A 19,638-nucleotide genomic window follows, 5' to 3' on the forward strand; every position below is an offset into this window, starting at 1 on the left:
TTCTCAGCACCAGGAGGCAGCATGGAAAGTGGGCACATGAATATTCTATGCAGGAAAGGAGCAGAGATATGTCAAAGTGTTTTTATGTGTATGTAGATACATACAGGGAATTTGTTTTAATTGGTTGTGTTGCCAAGCAAGCACATGTGTGAGTTGGGTGTAGGAAGTGCACTTGTGTTAGGAACAGAGACTGAGTGGGTGTTGGCATGATGTGTATGTGTGTGTGTGTGTGTGTGTGTGTGTGTGTGAGAGAGAGAGAGAGAGAGAGAGAGAGAGAGAGAGAGAGAGAGAGAGATTCAGGGCATGGATGGGTCTTGGAGTTCTGTGTGCAGAAAGGACTGGCCTAAATGTTATTGGGGTTCCTCTAATCAGGCTTGTTTTCTAGTACTCTCTCCCCTCTCAATTTCCACACATTGCTCACTTGTCTCATGACCCAATTCTCACTCCACCCTATTTACAACTGAGAGGACACCTATGTCTTCTCCCATAGGCTACAGCTTCCCATAGCACTGAGCACTGCAATCTAATAAACGCTTGCCCTATGTTGGATAACAATCTAGAACAGATGTTTATAAAGTATGGTTGTGTATCATTCTTTCAAATGCAAATGACAGCAACCCAAATGGGCTTAAACAACAAAAAAGGGAATATAGGTAACTGAAAAACCAGGAATGTATCTTGTAGCTTCAGGAGGAGCTGGATCCAGGCTCTCTCTTCTTCAGGCTCCACTCCTCTCTGCCCAGGCTCAGTGCCTGGCATATTCTCCCCACATGGTGGTAGTTCCATTATCATATCTTTCTTGCCCCAAGTCCAGCAAGAAAACAAATTCTTCTTAGTTCTGACAAAAGCCCCAGACCTGAGTCTCAGTGTGTGACATCCCTGAACATATCACTGTGGTTCAGGGAATAGTGAATCTTGAGTGGGGCAGCTCCCTTACAGGGGTGGTCCCTGTAAGGAAAGATGGGAAGATGTGCTTCCAGAAAACAGAAACTGGATGCTGAGAAGTGGGCATATATGAATGCTAGGATCAGGCAGGGACATCAAGAGCCAGTGTAGGCTCCCCAAGAGCAAGTCCTGATTGCTGAGCTCATTTCCTTTTTGATTGGGATATTGACCTGTAGATCTGGGCAATGCTGAAGGCTCATGAGTCTCTGGAGCTCTGCAGATCTTTCTGTTTATTTTGTGGGTACAGCAGTGAGTTGAGGGATGGGTCAGAGGCTTCCTCAGTGGACAAGAGAAGCTAACTTATTGCCCTAGTGCAGTCTCCAGTGGGGAGTCACTAGATTCTGTTCCTGGCCCTGACCTCAGCAAACTGTTTAGTAAGGACGTGGTTGAAGCTGCAGCTTGGTTGAAGGAAAGTATAGAAGACTTCCTGATCTCATTTGAGAATGACAGGAAGCTGAAGAAAATAGCAAGTACTCTGCCTGACAGCCTCCACATCCTGAGAGGGCTCCATATGGGAAAGAGGGATTAGATGGAATATGATGGAATAGAATTGGGATGAATTGAAGTCTCTGCATTTAAATTTAGAAAGCCAGCAATCTAAGAGTAGACAGGAAACACCCAGTTGTTGACAGTACCTATGGTACAGCTCTAGGCACAGTTCCTCAAAGTGTGGGACCAATAGAAATAGTTGGTAGGGAGTGGAGAGGGCTTGGTAAAAACACAGTTTCCTAGACACCTCCCCAGACATACGGAATCAGAACAGGGATAAGGAAAGGCCTGGAGATTTGTATTTGAACCAATATCACAGGAGCTCTGGCCCACCTCCAAGTCAGTGATGGTCTTACCAAGAACTCCCCAATCCAGTGGGCACTAACAGCCCATGTCACTGGCCAGCAGGTGATTTGACTCTTACATGTGTATTGGGCCATGAAGGCAGGAGATGTGCCATGAGGACAGGATTCCCTTCAAGAGGTGCCTTCAGAAGAGCGGCCTTGCTGGAGAGCATCCAAACAGGTAGCATGGACAGGCCTGTGACAGAAGCAGAACTGTCTGGACTGAAAGGAAAAGATTCAGGGATTGACGAAGGTTTTGTCTCCTGAAGTAAAAGAACAAGTCTTCTGAAATAATAGAAGCTAAAAAGGAATTGGACATACTCGATGTAGCCCCAGATGAAGAACCCAAAGAAGGGCAGATTCCTGCTCCCCAGAGAGAAAAATACCTGGCTAGCACGTGCTTAGAGATGAGATCCACACTCTGTTACTGGTATATTGCAAGGGAGACTACAGAAATTTGTTGAAGGTTACCAACCATGTAGGCCAGGTCAGGCCTCTCCCCTCCAAGTCTGGGGCTTAAGGGCAAAGAAGGTTGGAGATGTCAGGAACCCTGCTCCTATCTGGCCATCTACGAAACAAGCCCTTCTTGGCAGCCCCCACTCTGGATTCTTAGGCAAAAATATCTTCCTAAGAACTGAGTGATTGAGGGAACCATTCATGTGAGGATCTGGGGACAGAGTGTTTCTGGAAGAAATGAAAATAAGAAGTCACAGAGATGGGGATGAGCTTGGGTGCTTGAGAAACAAAAAGTCCTATGGGCTCTAAGTCCATGGCCAGGGTGTAGAGAGAAGAGTAGCAGACAACTGATAGAATTACACTGCCTGATCCTCTGGGGCAGGGTAGGGGTTGCTGTATCAGTTCTGGCCAATGAATTGAGTGGAAGCATCACAATGACAAACCTCACTTCTTCTGGACTTAGCCATTGATTGCTGATGGGTGTACCTAGAGTTCCTTTTTCCTCTACCTCACTGATCAACAATATCCCAGAGAGTAGCTGCTTTGTGAGCCTGTGTCTTAGAGTAAGGATGATCTGGAGCAAGCAACCCATTATGGGCAAATGAGAAATAAGCCTTAGTTGATTTTAGCCACTGAGAGGACTGATTGAGGACTGATTGTTACCATATCATAAACTATACTATCCTGACTGCTACACAGGCCATTCCGTTCCACCTCAAGAAAGAGGGTTAGAGAAGTGAATAGAGCAAACAAATTGAACAGAGACCCTTCCTTTCCTGCACTCCAAATTTATCTCCAAATTCTAATCCTACAGCATAAAATGCATGAAGAGGAAATATAAGGTACATGGACATTGAAGTCAAACCTCCCAGGGACCCATCTCAGCTTTTCTCGCAATCATTGAATAAGGCTGGAGCTTGACATATGGCAATACCCCTCTCCAAACCTCAGTTACCTGAGCTGTAGAATGGGGAAAGTCATGTTCATTTAACAGAACTGCATGTGAAGATTAAACCAAATTATAAATATAGTCAAGGACATAGCAGAAAACACCACACTCCATTATATCGTTTTAAACCCCAGTCCCCAACCTTGGAGCATTGTCCTCAACCACTTCCCTCCAGTATCCACACCCCAGCTCTCATCAACCTCACTCCATGGGCCCCAACTGCAGGTCTTACTACTATTTCATCTCTCCCACCACCTCTTTGGGAACAAAGTGGAGAGTGGTGTCAAAGGGAACAGCCTGTTACACATTGCTTCCTCAACACACACACGCTCTCTGCTCTCTTTCCCCAGCAGACCCAGAGTACATACAAACAATCCCTGAAGCATAATTCAAAACCCAGAAGCTGGTGGGTATTTGTGAACATCTTCATTTGGGCTCATATAAGGTTAATTTTGCCTATTTTTTAGTTAAAATTTTAGGTCCAAAGATTTCAATGGCTTCTATTGAAAATTTAAAAGATATTCCATAGTGCCCCTCCCAACTGGCACCTGGAGCAGAAGAGCCAGCTGCCCCTTTAGCTGGGACTCTGTGTCAGTCCCAGCGAAGTCATTGCCTCCTTGGCTCTGCCATCCAGCTCTGTGGATGTGTCTCTGAACACTAGATGCTTTTTTTTTTTTTTTAATGTAGAGTTAAGAGGAAAGCAGAACATTTCTCATCACCCTTCTCTATCAAAAGTGGAAAACAAAAGACAGACCAAGAGAGGGCCTCGTGTTTCAAGAAATATAAGAGAGCTCATATCTCTTTGTGCAAGCGAAGACCATTCTTATCCTGCCCAGCGAGCAGCACCAATTTGTATTATCGACCGTCTGTCCCCTGTAGGCGTTTTAGTTTGCGACCCCGCCGTTACCCTTCTCATCCCTCCAGACCCAGTGTAGGACCCTCTCCCCGCGCGCGCGTTTGTCATTTTCTCCTTCAAGACAACCCTGTTTATTTTAACCCGATTAGGGAATGGGGGTGGGGAACAGAAGACTCCAGCAGCGGTCAATGCGGGAGGATCCAGGAGGCAACGTGACTTGCCCAAGGTCACAGAAGTAGAAGGCGGAGGCGCCTAGACCCTATCCGAGGTCTCTCTAGAGGCCAAAGCCCAGCTCCTTCTCTCACGCCCACGTCTCCCGCGCGCTGCGCTCTCCCGGCGCAAACACCTAGCGCCCAGCAGATGCGCCCTCGGGTTGTTTTCCTTAGGTGCCAGCGCCCTAAGGTTAGGGAAACCTTGGATCACGCTGGATCCACTGGGCTACGTGGTTGTGACTGCGGTTGTCCCCAAGTCTGGCCTGCCGGGTACTGGGGGTCCCGGCATCTCCGCACGCGGCCAGGGCCTGGAAGCTCTCCCGCAGTCCCCTTCCAGCCGCGGGCTAGCGGCGTACCGCGGCGCGGGGACGGCCTCCGAGCGCAGCCGGGAGGAAGGGAGTGGGGTGCTGTGGGGGGAGAGAACTGCAGCGGAACCTGCCCCGACACCCCTGCCCCAGACGGATCTCCGCAGGCTGGCTCCGCGCCGGGGTCGCCGCAGCCTCGGGCCCCTCCCGGGCCACCTGTGCGCCGGCTGGCGGGCCCGGGAGAGCCCGGATCCTGAGACCTAATCCGCTCCGGGTTTCAGGCTCCTGCCCCGGCCCCCGGAGGCCGCGCGGGGCGGTGGACGGCCTCCCCACCCGATACCCCTGTCCTTCCCTGGGGGAGCCTCGGGCATCGCCAGGAGGGATCCCCGGAGCTGGGGGTGGCCCGAGCGTGCGGCGTGGGGCGGCTCAGCCCCTCCTTTCTCCCCCCGCCCCGCCCTGCCGCCGCCCCGCTCCGCAACTCCAGTCCGGGTTTTGCGGCGCCCGCCGGCCCGCTCCCCGGCTGCGGGCTCCGCGCGGCGGCTGGCTCGGTGCGCGGCGCGGCTGGCGCTGCGCTCCGCCCCGGCTGCATTGCTGCTCTCCGGGTGCCCAGGGGAGCCTCGCGCCGCGTGCGCCCTGAAGCCAGCTACCCAGAGGCAGCTCAGTCCGCTGGCATGGGCCCCGGGGGCGCCCCGGGCAGGGGCTCTGGGCTGAGGCGCTGAAAGCCGCCCTCCCGCCCGCGGGGCCCCGCGCGCGGCCGGCCAGCCCGCCTGCCCGCCCGCGGCCATGGCCGTCCGGCCCGGCCTGTGGCCAGCGCTCCTGGGCATAGTCTTCGCCGCCTGGCTCCGCGGCTTGGGTGAGTCACGCGCGCGCTCTGGGGAGGGTTGCGGGGGACCGTGCGCGCGAACGCTCGCTGCACTGGGGGGTCCTCGACCCGAGCTGCTGGACCGGGCTGGGAGCCCCCCGAGGCCAAACTTTGCGAGGCGGGACGTGGGGGCTGCCTCTCACTGCTGTACTGCTTCCCTGCGCGCTTCTCCGGAAGCCTGGGTTGTGCCAAGTCCAGGAGCAGCTGTCAGCGCACGGGGCTCGCGAGTGTAGACGCCCCACGCCTCCGGGCGGGGGAAGTTTGCTGTTTGCCCTGCCTCAGAGAAGGGTCGGGGTTTCGATCAATGCCCCGGAGAGCCTGACTTTGAGGGTCATAGATTGGAGGGTTTTGACCACATCCCAGTGCCCAGGAAATTGAAAAGGGGTATTAAGATACCTCTTGCCGGTAGCATCTGCCCCAAACAGCTACTCACCATCTCCCAGCTTGGCACCTGGCCTCTGCCCACGTCCGGAACACAATGTCCTCCTCTGTCCCTGCCACACACGCTCGCACACGCACACACTCAGGCATGGAGGCACATACAAGGGCCTCTGGCCCTTGCAGCCATCATAGTCAACGCGCCATGGCCCCCGCTGGGGCTAGGGCTCCTCGCCTCCCTGGTGCTTGGGACCAGAGTTGTCTGCAGTGGGTCCACTGCCCATTCCCCTTCTCCTTTCACTCCACAACCTCATCCTCTCTTCACGTCCCTTTGACCACCCTAGCCTACCCCTAACTTGCCCAGGACCTCTACCCTCAACCTACCTCCTTGGGAAGAGGGGGGTTCCCTTGCATCCTTTGTCTGCTCACCCTGAGCTTCAACCTAGGCTGAGCTGTTGGGGTCTCCTGATCTCTGCCTCCCCGCCCCCTGCCCCCCGCCCCCCGCCCCCCCCATGCACTTAGCAGAGCTGAGCTTCTGTGTGTACGTGTGTGGGGGGGGTGTCATCTGTGTGTGTTCAATGGGAGGTATGGGGCTTGCCCTAGCAATTCTTGATTCTTGCTGCATGGAGCACCTGGGGGTGGGGGGAGGTGCCCTCCAGCCTGGTCAGACCACTTTTAATCTCAGGAGTGTCAGAACAGAGCGCTGGGGTGCCTGCAATGTGAAGCCAGACTGATAGGAGATCAATGCGTGAGACTTCAGAGACCAACCCAATGATTGAGCTGATGGCTGTTTCCTTAAAGGGTGTCTGCGTAGCGTCTTGCACCCACCACTGACTGACTGCTCTCCCCATCCTGATCCCCTCAGTCCTTTCTCCACCCCCTCCCTTCCCACCACTCTATCTTCCTTCTCCATCAGTCCCCCCTCTCCCCACTGCCCCATGCCTTCCTGCCCCATAGTCTCCCTTCCTAATCCTGGTCAGGTTCAGGGGCTGTGCTGCCGCTGGGTATGTGTTCATATTGCACACATGTGCATTTTAGGAGTGTGTGTGCAACATTCGGGGGATGTGGGTTGCACCAATGACCATGGTGAACTGGAGGTGTCTATGCTGCACACATGGGGGAGGTGTTGCCAGATACCGAGTCGGTGCCCAGAAAATGTGGATTGAGTTGGATGTGTGTGACAGGGCTGTGTGGTCATATCTGCATGTTGCCCACGTGAGCACATGTGAAGGCCGTGGGGTGGTATGTGTGCCCTGGTGATGGCAGGGGCTGGCGGTGTGGGCAGCATGGGTATGTGTGGCCCGCTGCACGTGTGTGATGGCTGTGAGCAGCGGCCCAGGCGAGCATGTGTAAATAAGGGGACCGTGCTAGTGATTCAGGGTGCCGCAGCCTAGGGAAGTGCCACATCGATTCCTTGGGAGGCCCTAGAGTGGGGGAGCAGCATCCTTGGTTGGTGGGCCACCTGTTGGGGCCTGCTTCAAGGTTGTCCAGGGAGCTGGCAGGTGGGCTCCTGTGCTGCAGGGCAACCATGGAGCAGAACCTGCCTCTGGGCATCAACTGTCAGGCCTGTGGGAGGAGCTGCTGAGGGAATAGGGGGCCCATCTCATCTGGGGCCCCGTGCTGTGGGCACATGTGCCCTGGCAGCCTGGCCCTGCGATGACCCCACTCTTCCTGCACCGCCCATCAGCTCCTCAGCAACAGCAGGCACTGAAAAATGTGTCTGTGAGTGGCTGAGGGAGGGATGGCCAGGCGGGCGGCAGGGGGCGCCGGGGCTAGCATGTCCGCAGCCTCCTGCTCTCCTGGCCAAGCGCCACCCTCTGTCGCCTAACATCACACACCTCCACCTCACAAAAGGTGGGCCCTTACTAGGGTGGACCCCTCTCTGTCCCCACACACAGGGACCTGTCTGTCTCAAGGATCTTCTCATTCACACCCAGTCGCACAGCTGGCACCTGCCTCCCTGCCCTCCGGCCACATACACCTGACCGTCTCCTGGTCACACAGATCTCTGCCCTCCTAGGGGTTCCATGGGGAGCTGGCTTTCCTGAAAGATCTGGCTGAGGGGTAGCGAGCCGTGGCATTGCCCGTCCTTGCCTCAACATTCTGTCCTGGTGACGCCTTGCTCAGGACTGGTCCTGGACCCCTCTGTCCACCCCCACCCCAGCTGGAGCAGCTGTTTGGGAGGAAGGTGTCTTAATTCTTCAGGGCTAAGAGGTACCCTGCTCTCGCCCTGCCTTGGAAATGAAGGGGAGATGGGCTTGGGACACCCCCTACAGGTACTGCTAGGAGAAGGCTGGTCCTCTCACGGTTCAGCCTGCTCCCCCTTGCCCATGTTGGGGGAGGGGGGCTCGCTCAGGAACCAGGGGATTGACATTGGTCCTGGTGCCTGACCCCCAATGAAGAGATACTGACCTGGGCAGTATCTCAGGGGCCTGGGCACCTCCTGTCTTATATCCCTTCTTCCTGTCTGGTGCTGCCCTGGGCCCCAGATCAACAGGCTCAGTCCATGCAATCTGGAAGGCAAGAACCTGCCCTAAACTTGGGGTGGGAGACCCTTTCTCCAGACAGACACCCCAGAGCTGGGCTTGGCTGCCTTCTTAGAACATACCTACATGCTAGGCCTGTCATTCCAGGCCAGCCCTTTCCTCTGCCCACCCGCAGACCCCTTCACTCCCAACCCCAGGGCTGGAAACCTTAGCATCTCAGCCCCCCTTTCTCCTTCACGCTTCATGTCTAACCCATTGCCAAGTCCTCCGGCTCATTCCTACTTGTGACATTGCTTGTATTCCTCTCCTTTGTTGTCGCCCCTTTCTCCTTCACCTTTCTCACCGAGACCAGTGCTGCTCCCCCTCCTGTGCTTCCTCCACTTAAACTATTGTCCCTTGTACCAGGCTAGACCCTTCAGAGGCTCCCCAGTATCTGCAGGTAAAGTCAAACCCCAAACCTGGGGCCCTGGGGGAAGCCCCCCTATCACCATGCTGCCAGCATGCATCGCTTGGCTGATCCCTCATGAAGGTGGGTGTCCTCCTGGCTCTGACTTGCTGGCAGTTGGGCATCTATACCCTCAGACAATCTCTGCCATCCACACTGTAGCTCCCTTGCCTTGAAAAACCCGGCCCTGCCTGCCACGATCCCCACCCTATACCCCAACATCCTCGGCTCTGTCCAGACCCAGGTCTACTGGGCAGGACCCTCCCTGCCCACTGCCACCTCTCCAAGCAGAGATGATCCCAGATGTGTCTTCTGGGACCCAAACCTGCAGACTCAGGACCCTGGGATGTGGGACTGAAGGGCACCAAGCTATGGCACTGCCTATCTCCAGCCTCACAATCTGTGCCGGTGGCCCCTTACTCAGGCCCCTCCTTACTCTGGGCTGGCCTTCACACCAGCACTTCCTTGCTCTATGTAGCACCTACGTGGGGCTCCTGGTTCCTGAGGCTGAGTCCCAAGATACTGTAGCCCCTGGGCCCTGGCCACCCTTTCTGCCCAGATAGACTTAGCTTCCTGTGACCAGTTCTACCAGCCACCCCTTCACTCTGCTGGTTTGCTGCATGAAAGTGGCAGTGAAGGATCCTCTTGCTTCTGGGGAGCGTAGGCCTCATCTTCAGTTAGATGGAATAAAAAAGGCAGGGGCTTTGGAGGCAAACAGAACTAGGATTGAGTCCAAGCCACTTGACCCTGGACAAGTAACTTTTACTCCTTGGCCTATTTCCACATCTATAGAATGGGGTCACATCTACTTCCCGGGATTATAGGGACAGGTTTACGGTGACATGGAGAGAGGATCTCCCTCCTCTATTTCCTCTGGCATTTGAAGGGGCACATATTAGGACAAAACTGGGCTCTTAAGATGTAAAACTGGGGTCTTAAGGGCCCAAGCTGAGAGGTAAGAGAGAAATCATCTGTGAGCTAGATGGGAGAGTCAGTCTTCACCTCTGGCTGCTCCAGCTCCAGGCAAAGCCCCAAGGAGGAATCATTGCTCTGGGTAGAAGATGTCCTCCTATCCCTGACCCTTGCAATCTGTACACACCATCCCCTGCAGGGACTTGGGCCTGATTCAGACACCGATTCCTCCAGTGTGCAAAGAGCTTTGTTTGGGGCTTCTGTGAAGATGATAATTTGAGCCAGCCTGGCCTGGAACTGTGTGCTGATGATCAGCTCTGATACCCAGAACATGGTAACAAAGGAGGGTAGGAGCCCTGGCTGAAACTCACTTTTCATCCTGATTTTGCCTTTTGATTACCGTGTGGTCTTGGACAAATCACTTAACCTCTCTGGCTGTTTGCTTCTTTGTATACAGACTTGATAACTCTTTTGGGACAGAGGCTGCTGCCCAGGGAGGCTGTCTTCAGAGTCTGGGGGAAAGGGGGATTATACATTCAGCACAGTTTCCTCCAAGAACTGCTCACACCTGCCAGCACCTGCCAAAGCCAACAACCACCCAGCAACAGCTGCCCAGGTTGTACTTGTTCAACATAAATTTTGTGCCCTACGCACTTCCCTAATCCATGCCCTGATCCCAACCTAGAAAATCCAGGCGGCTCTAAGGCAAAGATGGGAATTGGGAATCCCAGCACCAAAGTCAGGAGGCAGGGTCCTGCTGTAGCTGGTCATCACCCCCAATGGCAAAAACAGATCTTCCAGGGCACCAAGAAAGTTACAGTATCATTGCCTGAGCTCCACCCTCTTCCCAAGCACTCTGTCAGATGCCACAGGGAGCCTTTGACCCCAGAGCCAGTACTCCAGGTCCATAGAGAAGGTGGTGGAATGGTTGAGTTGACAGGCTCTGGATTTTCTAGGTTGGGATTAGGGCATGGGCTAGGGAGGTGCCTAGGGCACAAAATTTATGTTGAACAAGTACAAGGTCAGGCCCCGAGAGTGAGTACCTCTTGGAATTTTTTGCCCTTGGCACCATCTGGTCTCACCTTAGTCCTAGCCCTGGATCCAGCTACTCCCTGAATGTCTTCAACTTCCTTGTCTGTAAAATGGAGTTGTGCAGATTAGGTGGGATGATGCTTGTCAATCCTGGCGCATAGTAGGTGCTCAGTAAATCTTAGCAATTGACTACAATGAATATGGCAGAGGGTGCTGTTCCTCCTCTCCTTGGGGGAGTCCTTGGTGCCTCCTTGTGGGAAGGGGGAGAGTGGGGTGGGGAACTAGGTGGGAGGGCAGAGGCCTGGGGGACACTTCATGCGGGGAGAGGGGAGACTTTTTCTCTGCCACTGGATGCTCAGGAGCAGAGCAAAAAGAAGTCTCCCCTCCTCCAGGTGTGGGAGCAGAAAGGGTGGAGCCCCAGTTTGAGAAGGGAGCTGGGGAAACTCATAGAATCTGGAAAGATTCAAGGGGTAGCTTCTATCCACAGAATAGCCTGCAAAGGAATAAGTTTTAGGACCCATTTAAACCAAGGGGTTTGGAGGCTGAAGTCCCTAAGTCCAGTGAAGGGCCAGCCCTCCAATGGCTGACTCCCCCTGAGCCAGGCCCCGCCCCACACCTGAATGCTAGCACTGTGTCGTCTAGAAGGCTCAGGGTCACCTTGAGCTCCAGACGAATATGTGGCTGAGATTTGAGGAGGGGGAGTCAGTCTAAATTGATTGACAGAGCCCTGGAGACTGGTTTCAGGGCGTTCTGGGGAAAGGCTGTGGACCCTGTAACCCACCAATGCCCTAGCGCTCCCTAGCCAATGGGGGGGGGGTAGGGAAGAGGGGGCTCCACTGGCCCCACCACAGCAAGTCCAGCAGAGAGCCCCCAGCAGGGCAACACGCCGAATTAGATCCCTACCCCTCTTCCTGGGGTGAAGACTAGATGGAGTTGCTGTTTTTTCCTAAGTCTTTTTAAGACTACCACCCCCCAAAAAAGAGTGCCAAGCCCTGGCAGCTGGGAGTGAATCCTTTGAGCCGGGTCGTGACCCGAGCCGACATCCTCAACCCACCGCGCCCACCCCGCGCAGCCCCGGACTCCGCTGCAGCGGTGGCTCGGGGAGGCGGGCCCGGGGTGGCGGCCGCCCCCGGCCGCGCCATGGAGCGCGTGAGCGGCCGCGGGGCAGCAGGCGCCCGAGCCAATGGGAGCCGAGCGGCGGGGATTCGCAATTAGCAGTTGCGCCCGCCGCCCGCCCGGGTTCCGGGGGAGGGCGCCCTGGCGCGGGGCTGGGGGCGCCGCGCGTGCTGCCCCGACGCCCCTGCCCGGCGCCCGGCATTGAACGCGCGGGAAACTCGGGCTGCTGCGCCGAAGGGGGCGGGATCCGCCCGCCCGCTAGCCCGCCCGCGGCCGCCCGCCGGATTAGCGGCTCTTTGTTCCGGGCCTGTTAACAAGTTCCTGGCTGAGCGCTCGGCTGCCGCCCGGGAAGCAGACGTCCAGCCTCCCAACCTCCAGGCGCGGCGGTTCGGGCCTGCGGGGCTCCGGAGCTGTCAGGCCCAGCTGCAGCCCCCGCCCGGGTCAGCTGAGATGCGGCAGGACGGCGGGCTCCGTGGGCTGTCTGGTGGGGGGTGGGGGTGGGGGTGGGGGGTGGGGGGTGGGGTGGGCCCTCCAGCGCCCCCAGGCTGACCCCACTGCGGAAGAGAGGAGCCTATCCCATTCCCTGAGCGCCTCCTGTAGGCCCGGCGGCTTCAAATACACTTCCATCATTGTCCCCATTTTACAGATGAGGGAGGGCGCAGCTGACCTGAGGGAGGCCCAGCCATCCTAGGTAGGGCTGGGGTTCCAATCTAGGGCTTCGGTACCCAGAATAATTCTGCTAAGAGTGTTACAGGGCAGGGACGGGGCACCCCTGAACCCCCATACCTGCCTGCTCTAAATAGGTTCTGCAATCTTTCACATCAAGACAAAACATATAAGACTTTAATATAATTAGTGTGCAAAACAGAAAAGACAGGATATAATGTCTAAATCAAGCACCCAACGTTACCCATCCCCTCTTGGGTAAATGTCCAGCCAAACAGGGCTGGCCCAAAGCAAAGCCTGAAAGCCTGCCACAAGTCTAACACACCTTCCAGCGGGGACCCGTAGAAAAGGGTCAGAAACAGCCAGACAAGTCTGGGAGGAAAAGAGCAGACTCAAAATCATGATAAAAGCTGCCATTGTTAACCTCCCCACGGGTCCCTCACCCACATATGTTTCACCCAGTCCAGGACCAAGAAGCCAGTGCATCTTCTTCACATGCTTCCTCCAGGTCTCCTTCTGGCTCTCCATCCTGCTTCCTTCTTCTCCAGTCTCCTCTCCAGCTTCTCCTCCCTGCTCAGCTCCACCCTCCCTTGGGTGGGGCAGGAAACCTGGAACCTCCCCTTGTTCCTGGGCACCACCCTGTTACAATAGGAGAGAAGCCTGGAACTGGAAGAGGAACAGCTTTGGTGTCTGTCAGCCGCCACATTATATATATAAATTTGGTGATGGGAATGACCTTTGAGCCCTTGTGGGACTCTGCCTGGAATATCTGAGCTTAACTTCAGGACCATGAAGTAGGTGAGATTAGTCCCATTTATTAGATGAAGATCTTGAGGCTTGATGAAGTGGCCGTGCTCAGTGTGACCACCTCACCTACCCCTGTGGAGCAGAACCCTACCTCATATGGCCACTTGCTGTCAGGGACTTGTCTGGTCGAAACCTCATGGACTTGAAAGACAGGGAGAATCTCTGGGGACCTTGATTTTCTATGTGACCTTAAGTTAATCTCCTCACCTCCCAGACACCATTTGCCCCTCTGCATACTGCTTCCTAAACCCACCAGGATGTGACTGGGTTCTCTAAATCTGGGTTCCTAAATTTGGACAGGAATGTCCAGGCCACAGGACTTTGATTATAAACTTCTCTAGAGGTTGGCTTTCTCATTTGCTGCACTGCATCAGGTGACCAGGACTGCCCAAAGCCACTGTGATAATGAGAGGGAATCCACCCTAGTGACCTCCAGCTCAGCGGTTCTTCATACAGCCTGGTTCCAGGCCTACCCACCCACCTACCTACCTGTGCGCACGCGCCCCCCCCCCACACACACACCCCTTTCATACCTGCCTCTGGATGTCATTCCTAGGAGCTCATCCCACTGTACACAATGTCCCAGCAGAGGATGCTAAGTGTGTCTGTTGCTGATGTTGGAAACCCAAACCCAAACAGATTAAAAAAAAAAAAAAAAAAAGGTGGGGGTGTAGATTTACTGGTACATGTAACTGAAAGGCCAAGGGTTGCTCTAGTTTCAGGCATGGTTGGATCCAGGGAGAACAGTGTGACCAGGATACATCCCTCATCTCTCTCAACAGCACTCTCCAACAATCTCCAGGAATTACTAGTGATCCATCCTTGCAGGTCCAGTCTGGGGGTAGGAGCAGGAGGAGAGCCTCTTTGCCCTCAACCATCCAACAAATGAACCGGTCTTTCCTCATTGGTGTCCCCAAGAGCCAGAGTTTATGCTTATGTACTTTGACTTGGACCCATGCCACCAGGCCATGTCCCGCATGTAAGCTGCTCCACCACTCACAGCTTCTTGTTCACTGAAAAGGAATGGACACAATATCCTTGGATTTAACCATTGTGTCATCAATACAATTTGCCCAAGTATTCAGTAAAAAATGCTGAATAGCACCAAGGATACAGTCAGAGACACGAAGATAAAGACCCAAGTCTAGTTCAAGGTTAGCTATTTAATTGACTGTGTTAGTTAGAAGACAATGGTAGCCATTCAACAGGATTTGCATTCCCTTAATTGTGCTGTCATGTGGTTCCTATCTCAGTTTGCTGATCCTGAGATTTATTTTTAATCAGGTGCCTCACTGAAATTCAGACATGCTGTTTCCAACCTGCCGCTGATCCACTAAAACAGTGACCATATAATAAAGGGTCCTTGGGGTCACAGCGTGTCCCTGTGTCCCTGCTTTTCTGGTCATCTGCAGCTGATTGAGAAGCTCTGTCACACTCATGCCTGGGGTTCACATCAGGTTCACCTCTAGTGGACATGTGTTGGGTTTATATTCTGTCCAGCTTCCATTCCCTGTGCCACCAGGACCACACAACCTCTTCTTTTGTGTAGGGGAGCTGCCTAAGGACATTTCAGTCAATGATGATTCCCTGTTTGTGGAATTATACTCTATGACATTCGCATAGTGAGGAAATCGCCCAATGATGCATTTCTCAGAAGGTACCCCAGTCATTCAGCAATGCATGGAAGTACAGCCTCAGTGGGTGTTTGGGGGTATGGGGCTTCATCTCAGCAGCAGGAACAAAGTGAAACAAGTAAGTGAGTTTCCCTGTCCTGTTTCCTTTCCTGCTTCAGAGCCTACTTTTTACGCCATTTGTTCTATCTCTCAACAACCCAATTTCTTGCCAGTATGTCCCCCTTTATCTTAATTTTGAGACTCACTTTTGATGCTTCCCTTGAAGAACCCTAGTGGATGCATTTACCAAATCAAACCTTATTTTTTTGAAAATGACACCACAGCTCACATATCCACCCCACAACTACTCTTGTGTCCTCTTTCTCAGAGGTCAGCTGTGGCATTCAGCAGGATCCCCCCTGCCAAGACCTAGGGTGTGATTTCCCAGGACCAAGAGACCTGAACTCATTCAAAACAAAGAATCTCAGCTTGCTCTCCCCTTTTGGTTGTCAATGCTTCCTTACTGAAGTTTATCCTGCCTTCCCAGAGTTTGTTCAGTGCCCTGCAAAATCGTAGGTTGTGAGAGCCAGCTTCCCTGTGTCCCCCAGTCAGTAGGCTACCCTTTACCAGTCTCCCTCCCACTCTCCTCCTACCCAGTGTTACTGCGGCATCTCCCACTGCCCTCAGCTGGACCTGAGCTCAGCCTTCCCTGCACGCTTCTCAATCCCTACCTCTCATGTGGCCTCTATCCCTGGCTTTGGCTGTCTTTTCGCACCGGGCACGTCTGGTCAGAATCTGAACCTACCTAAATATCTGACAGCTGTTCCAGCACTTTCCTAGAGACTCCTTTCCCTCCAAATTCTTTGGAATCACAGAGCCAGAGATCCATCTTTGAAACCCGCCTGCTTCTCCCCTTTCCTTCCATTTCAGATCCCTAGCTTCCCAGGGGGCTTGTCTTTGAATTGGCTAAAACCTGGCCTGGGAACCCTTTTAAGCATGGTCAGCATTCCCACCCCAGCAGTGATGTGCTGGTAAGTATTTAAGAGCTGACTCTCTGGGAGAGACATATTTACCTATTTCCATGGTGAAAATATTCCCACCATAGCCTATTTCCAGCTAGCAATGCCAACCAACTTGCAGAATTCCAGAAATTTTAACAATGAGCTTTCCTGAGTCAAGATGAGCTGACCCCAGCACACCGCTCTTTCTGGCTCACCCAGCCCTCTAAAGATGTAGTCACATGAAGGAAGTGGCACAGGATGCTTGGGTCTCTCCCAACAGGACTCCCTGAGCTCCCTAAGCTTATAAGGACCTTTCTCTGCAGCTACCAGGCTCTTTGGAGGGCTGAGGGATGGGAAGTCCATTAAACACTAGGCAGTTGCGTGGTTAAGAGCCAGAACTCTGCAGTTGGTGTGGGTTAGAATCTGAACCAGATGACTTTAGACAGGCAGTTTCAGCTCTTGTGCTAGTTTCCTCATCTGGAAAATGTGGAAAATAGAAGGTTCCTACCTCGTAGGGATGTGAGTGTTCAAAGAGTTCCTCTATGAAAACATTTAGCCCAACACCAGGCCCTCAGTGACTGCTCCACGAATAGGAGCTTCAGCTGATGCTCCGTGGATAGCAGTGGGGAGACTCACTTTTGGCCTCTGTCTATGACTTACCCCTGAATGGGGGAGGAGGGAGGGTCCTTGGTTAACAGAACTGGCAGAGCACATCAAGGGCAAGACCCTTGACTCTTGAATCTTGGCAAAGTGCTCATTCTGGGCAAAGTGAATCTTGGCAAAGTGCGCATTTTCGTAAGAGTGCTTGAGAAGAAAGGTTGACGTGGCCAAGGGCGACTTGCCCAGAGTGACTTGGCCAGTATGTCTCCTAACAGCTGGCGGGTCCTCGGGTTGGGCAGAGGAGAGAAGTGTCAGGGGTTATAGAGACATGTGAAAGTGCAGCTGCACCGAGCAGGGACAATGTCGGGTCTGTTCCCTGGCCACCCTCCTTCCTTTTCTCCTGAGTTCTGGGGGACCTGAGGCCTAAGGAGAGGGGCCCCACTTGGGGCTTTGGCATGGGGTGTGAAGGGAGGAGGAGGAAAGCACGTTCTCCCCTGTGGCAGCACGTGTACAGGGCGGCCAGGAGGCTCAGCGGCTGGAGCAGACAGCGCCTGTGGGGGACCAGCAAGAGAAGGGCTGGCTACATCGCTGAGCCGGGAAGTGACAGGCAGTGAGCGGTGTTTAAGGAAGATTAATCTGGCAGCGTATGGAGGATGGATGGGAGCTGGGAGAGGCTGGAGGCAAGGAGACCAGCCAGGAGACTGCCACGGTCATCCAGGCAAGAAATGACGAGGCCTCTCTTCCCAGCGAGTAGGCAGCGGGATGGAGAGAGGGAGATGGATGTGGGAGACATTGGAAAGGAGGAGCCTCTGGATGTTGCATGTGGGGGTTGAGGGACAGGGAAGAGGCAAACATGATTCAGAGCTTTCAAGCCTGGAGAAGTGATGTCAGAAATGGAAAATGGATGAGGAGCTGCAATGGAGAAGCAGCTGAAAGAGCAGGAAAGCTCCATCCAGGCAACTCACCACTGTGCCCCAGCCCCAGCCTAGCGTAGATGTCAGATAGGGCACTGTGGCCACAAGCCACAGAAACTGACTCTGGGCAAGTCAAACAAAGGGAAGGTAACAATATACTCAGGGCTTACAGGTGCAATAGGTAACCAAGAGACAGGCTCAGAGTCGTGTCCTACAACAGAAGCCCTCAAAGGTCAGGGGGTGGGGTCGGGGGATGGAGCTGTCCCCTTTAAGTCAAGGCACTGAAGACAGGAGAGTAAAGTGGACCTACTTTGGGTGAGGGTCCGCAAGAAAGCAACACAGGAAACTGAGAGATGACCTTGGCAGGCAGCAAGCTCCTTGCTGGTGGGGCTGACGAAACAAACCTATCAGCATCAGGTGGCCTTGGGGAGGCTCTGGGGTAAAGGAGGGACTTAACTTCAGAATTGACCTGGGCCCCACTCTCTTTACCAGTTGTCCTTGAGAAATTCCTTACCCATTGGCAAGTGGGCTTTCCGGAAGGATGAACCCATCTCATGAGATTTTGTCATTTCCCCAGTACCTCTTTTTTTGACTACTCGCTGGTTCTCCCCTGGCACAGCAACCCCACACTTCCTTAGGTGACCTCTTCCCAACACCACATGGTCCTGGTGGGATTGTCAATAATGGGGCCCCACCTCATGGCAAAGCTCCTGACAAGGCTGGCAAATCCTGGTAGAGATCCTGAACACTATGTTTGGTCCAGGGTGGCCACATGACCTGGACTAAGCCAATCAGGATCTCCCTCATAACGTTTCCTGCCTGAAGGCAGTAACCCTCTCTGCCTCTGGGGTTCCGATTGCTATCTGTGCAGATGTAGGCAGCGATGCTGTGTCTATGGCAGCTACTTCCTCTTTGTGTGGAGGGAGCCTGACTAGTGAGGCCAGAGGATCAGAGCCCTACAGAGGGGAGATAGCCTAGTAGCCCCAAAGTCCCAGAGACATCCCTGGGTGGGCAGGGGTAGGGACCTGGCAGCCACTTATAAGTGTGTACCCCATCTCCCAAGCATCCCCACTGCCAGTGCACCCCAGGCATCACCACTGCTTGTGCATCCCCATCACCCCTGCATTCTTCACCCTGTGCACTGTGCTCGGCACTCCACCCCTTCCTCCGTCCCAGCTCTAAGAGGCTGTGTTCAGGGCCTTCAGACTTTACCTATTCAGTGTGAGGTGACAACCCGTAGACAGGTGGGAATATGTAAAAGCTCGTTGGAAGCCCAGGACTGGCACTTGGAGATGCAGTAAGGGCAGGCAGTGGAGATGAGAGGCCACTTCCTAAAGAGTTGCCTGTGGGCTCCCTGAGCTCAGATCCCATCCTAAGAGGCGATTGGGGAATGACTATGGCTGAGACAGAAAAGGAGGATTTGGAGGGGGGGTCAATTTCAGGGGAGCCAGAGAGACAAGTGAGAGCCTGGAGAGAAGTTTGAAATTTGGAGAACAGGGAGGTGGCCTCGAGGCAGCTGCAGGGAAGGCCAGTGGGTGAGGTCTGGAGACGTGCCCAGGCAGGACGTCTGGAGGAGCACTCGGCAGCCTGTGCTCACGTGCTGTGGTGGGTGGGCAGGGCGTAGAGGCTGCTTGGGCTGTGTAGACCTGGGAGAAAAAGATCTTAGAGCCTGGAATTCAGTCAAGTCTTCAGAGGAGGAGCCTGAGCAGAAGAAGCAGGGGAAAGACAAGCAAGGTTGCTTAGTGTCTGCAAAGCACTTGCACAGAAGCTCTGCTGGTAGGCTGAGGGAGAGTGGCCGCCGATGTCACAGGGCAGCCACTGCAGAGCCAGGTCTCAGTCCCTCTGGTGCCATCTAAGGACGGCCCGGAGCTGGTGAGCTTTGGAGAGAAGCAATGAGGATGGACTGAGGGGCAGGACTAGGTAAATAGGCGCCTTCCATCCTAAGTAAACATTAATGCAGTGCCTACTGTGTGGCCAGCACTGCATTCAGTCAAGACCAGGGTGGAAGAGTTGAAGGCAGCAATTGAAGGCAGGCAGAGGGCCAAGTGCCCTTGAATGAGTTAGATATGGCACATTGGGTGGCAAGTTAGATGGTATGGTCAGGCCTCTCTGAGGAGGTGACAGATGAGCTGAGATCTGAATGACAGGAAGGGGCCAACTATGGGTGCATGGGCTGGAGGTGGGAATGAACTTGGTTACTATAAGGAACACTGTGGTCTGGACCCAGGGAAGTGTGGAGTTGGAGGAGGA

General features: G+C 54.2%; 1 protein-coding gene across 2 annotated transcripts in view; it reads left to right on the forward strand.

The window, feature by feature from the left end:
• Nucleotides 1-5,339: 5,339 nt before the first annotated feature.
• The window catches only part of UNC5A (unc-5 netrin receptor A), a gene marked incomplete at both ends in the record, with an annotated part of 59,790 nt that continues 45,491 nt past the window's right edge, over nt 5,340-19,638 (forward strand). For both annotated transcript variants that reach the window (XM_084243192.1, XM_084243193.1), the window contains one exon: nt 5,340-5,409. In XM_084243192.1, the coding sequence (XP_084099318.1) occupies nt 5,340-5,409 (70 nt within the window). The remainder of the gene's footprint in view (nt 5,410-19,638) is intronic.

This window comes from Talpa europaea, assembly GCF_964194135.1.
Source record: "Talpa europaea genome assembly, chromosome: 9".
NCBI lineage: Eukaryota > Metazoa > Chordata > Mammalia > Eulipotyphla > Talpidae > Talpa > Talpa europaea.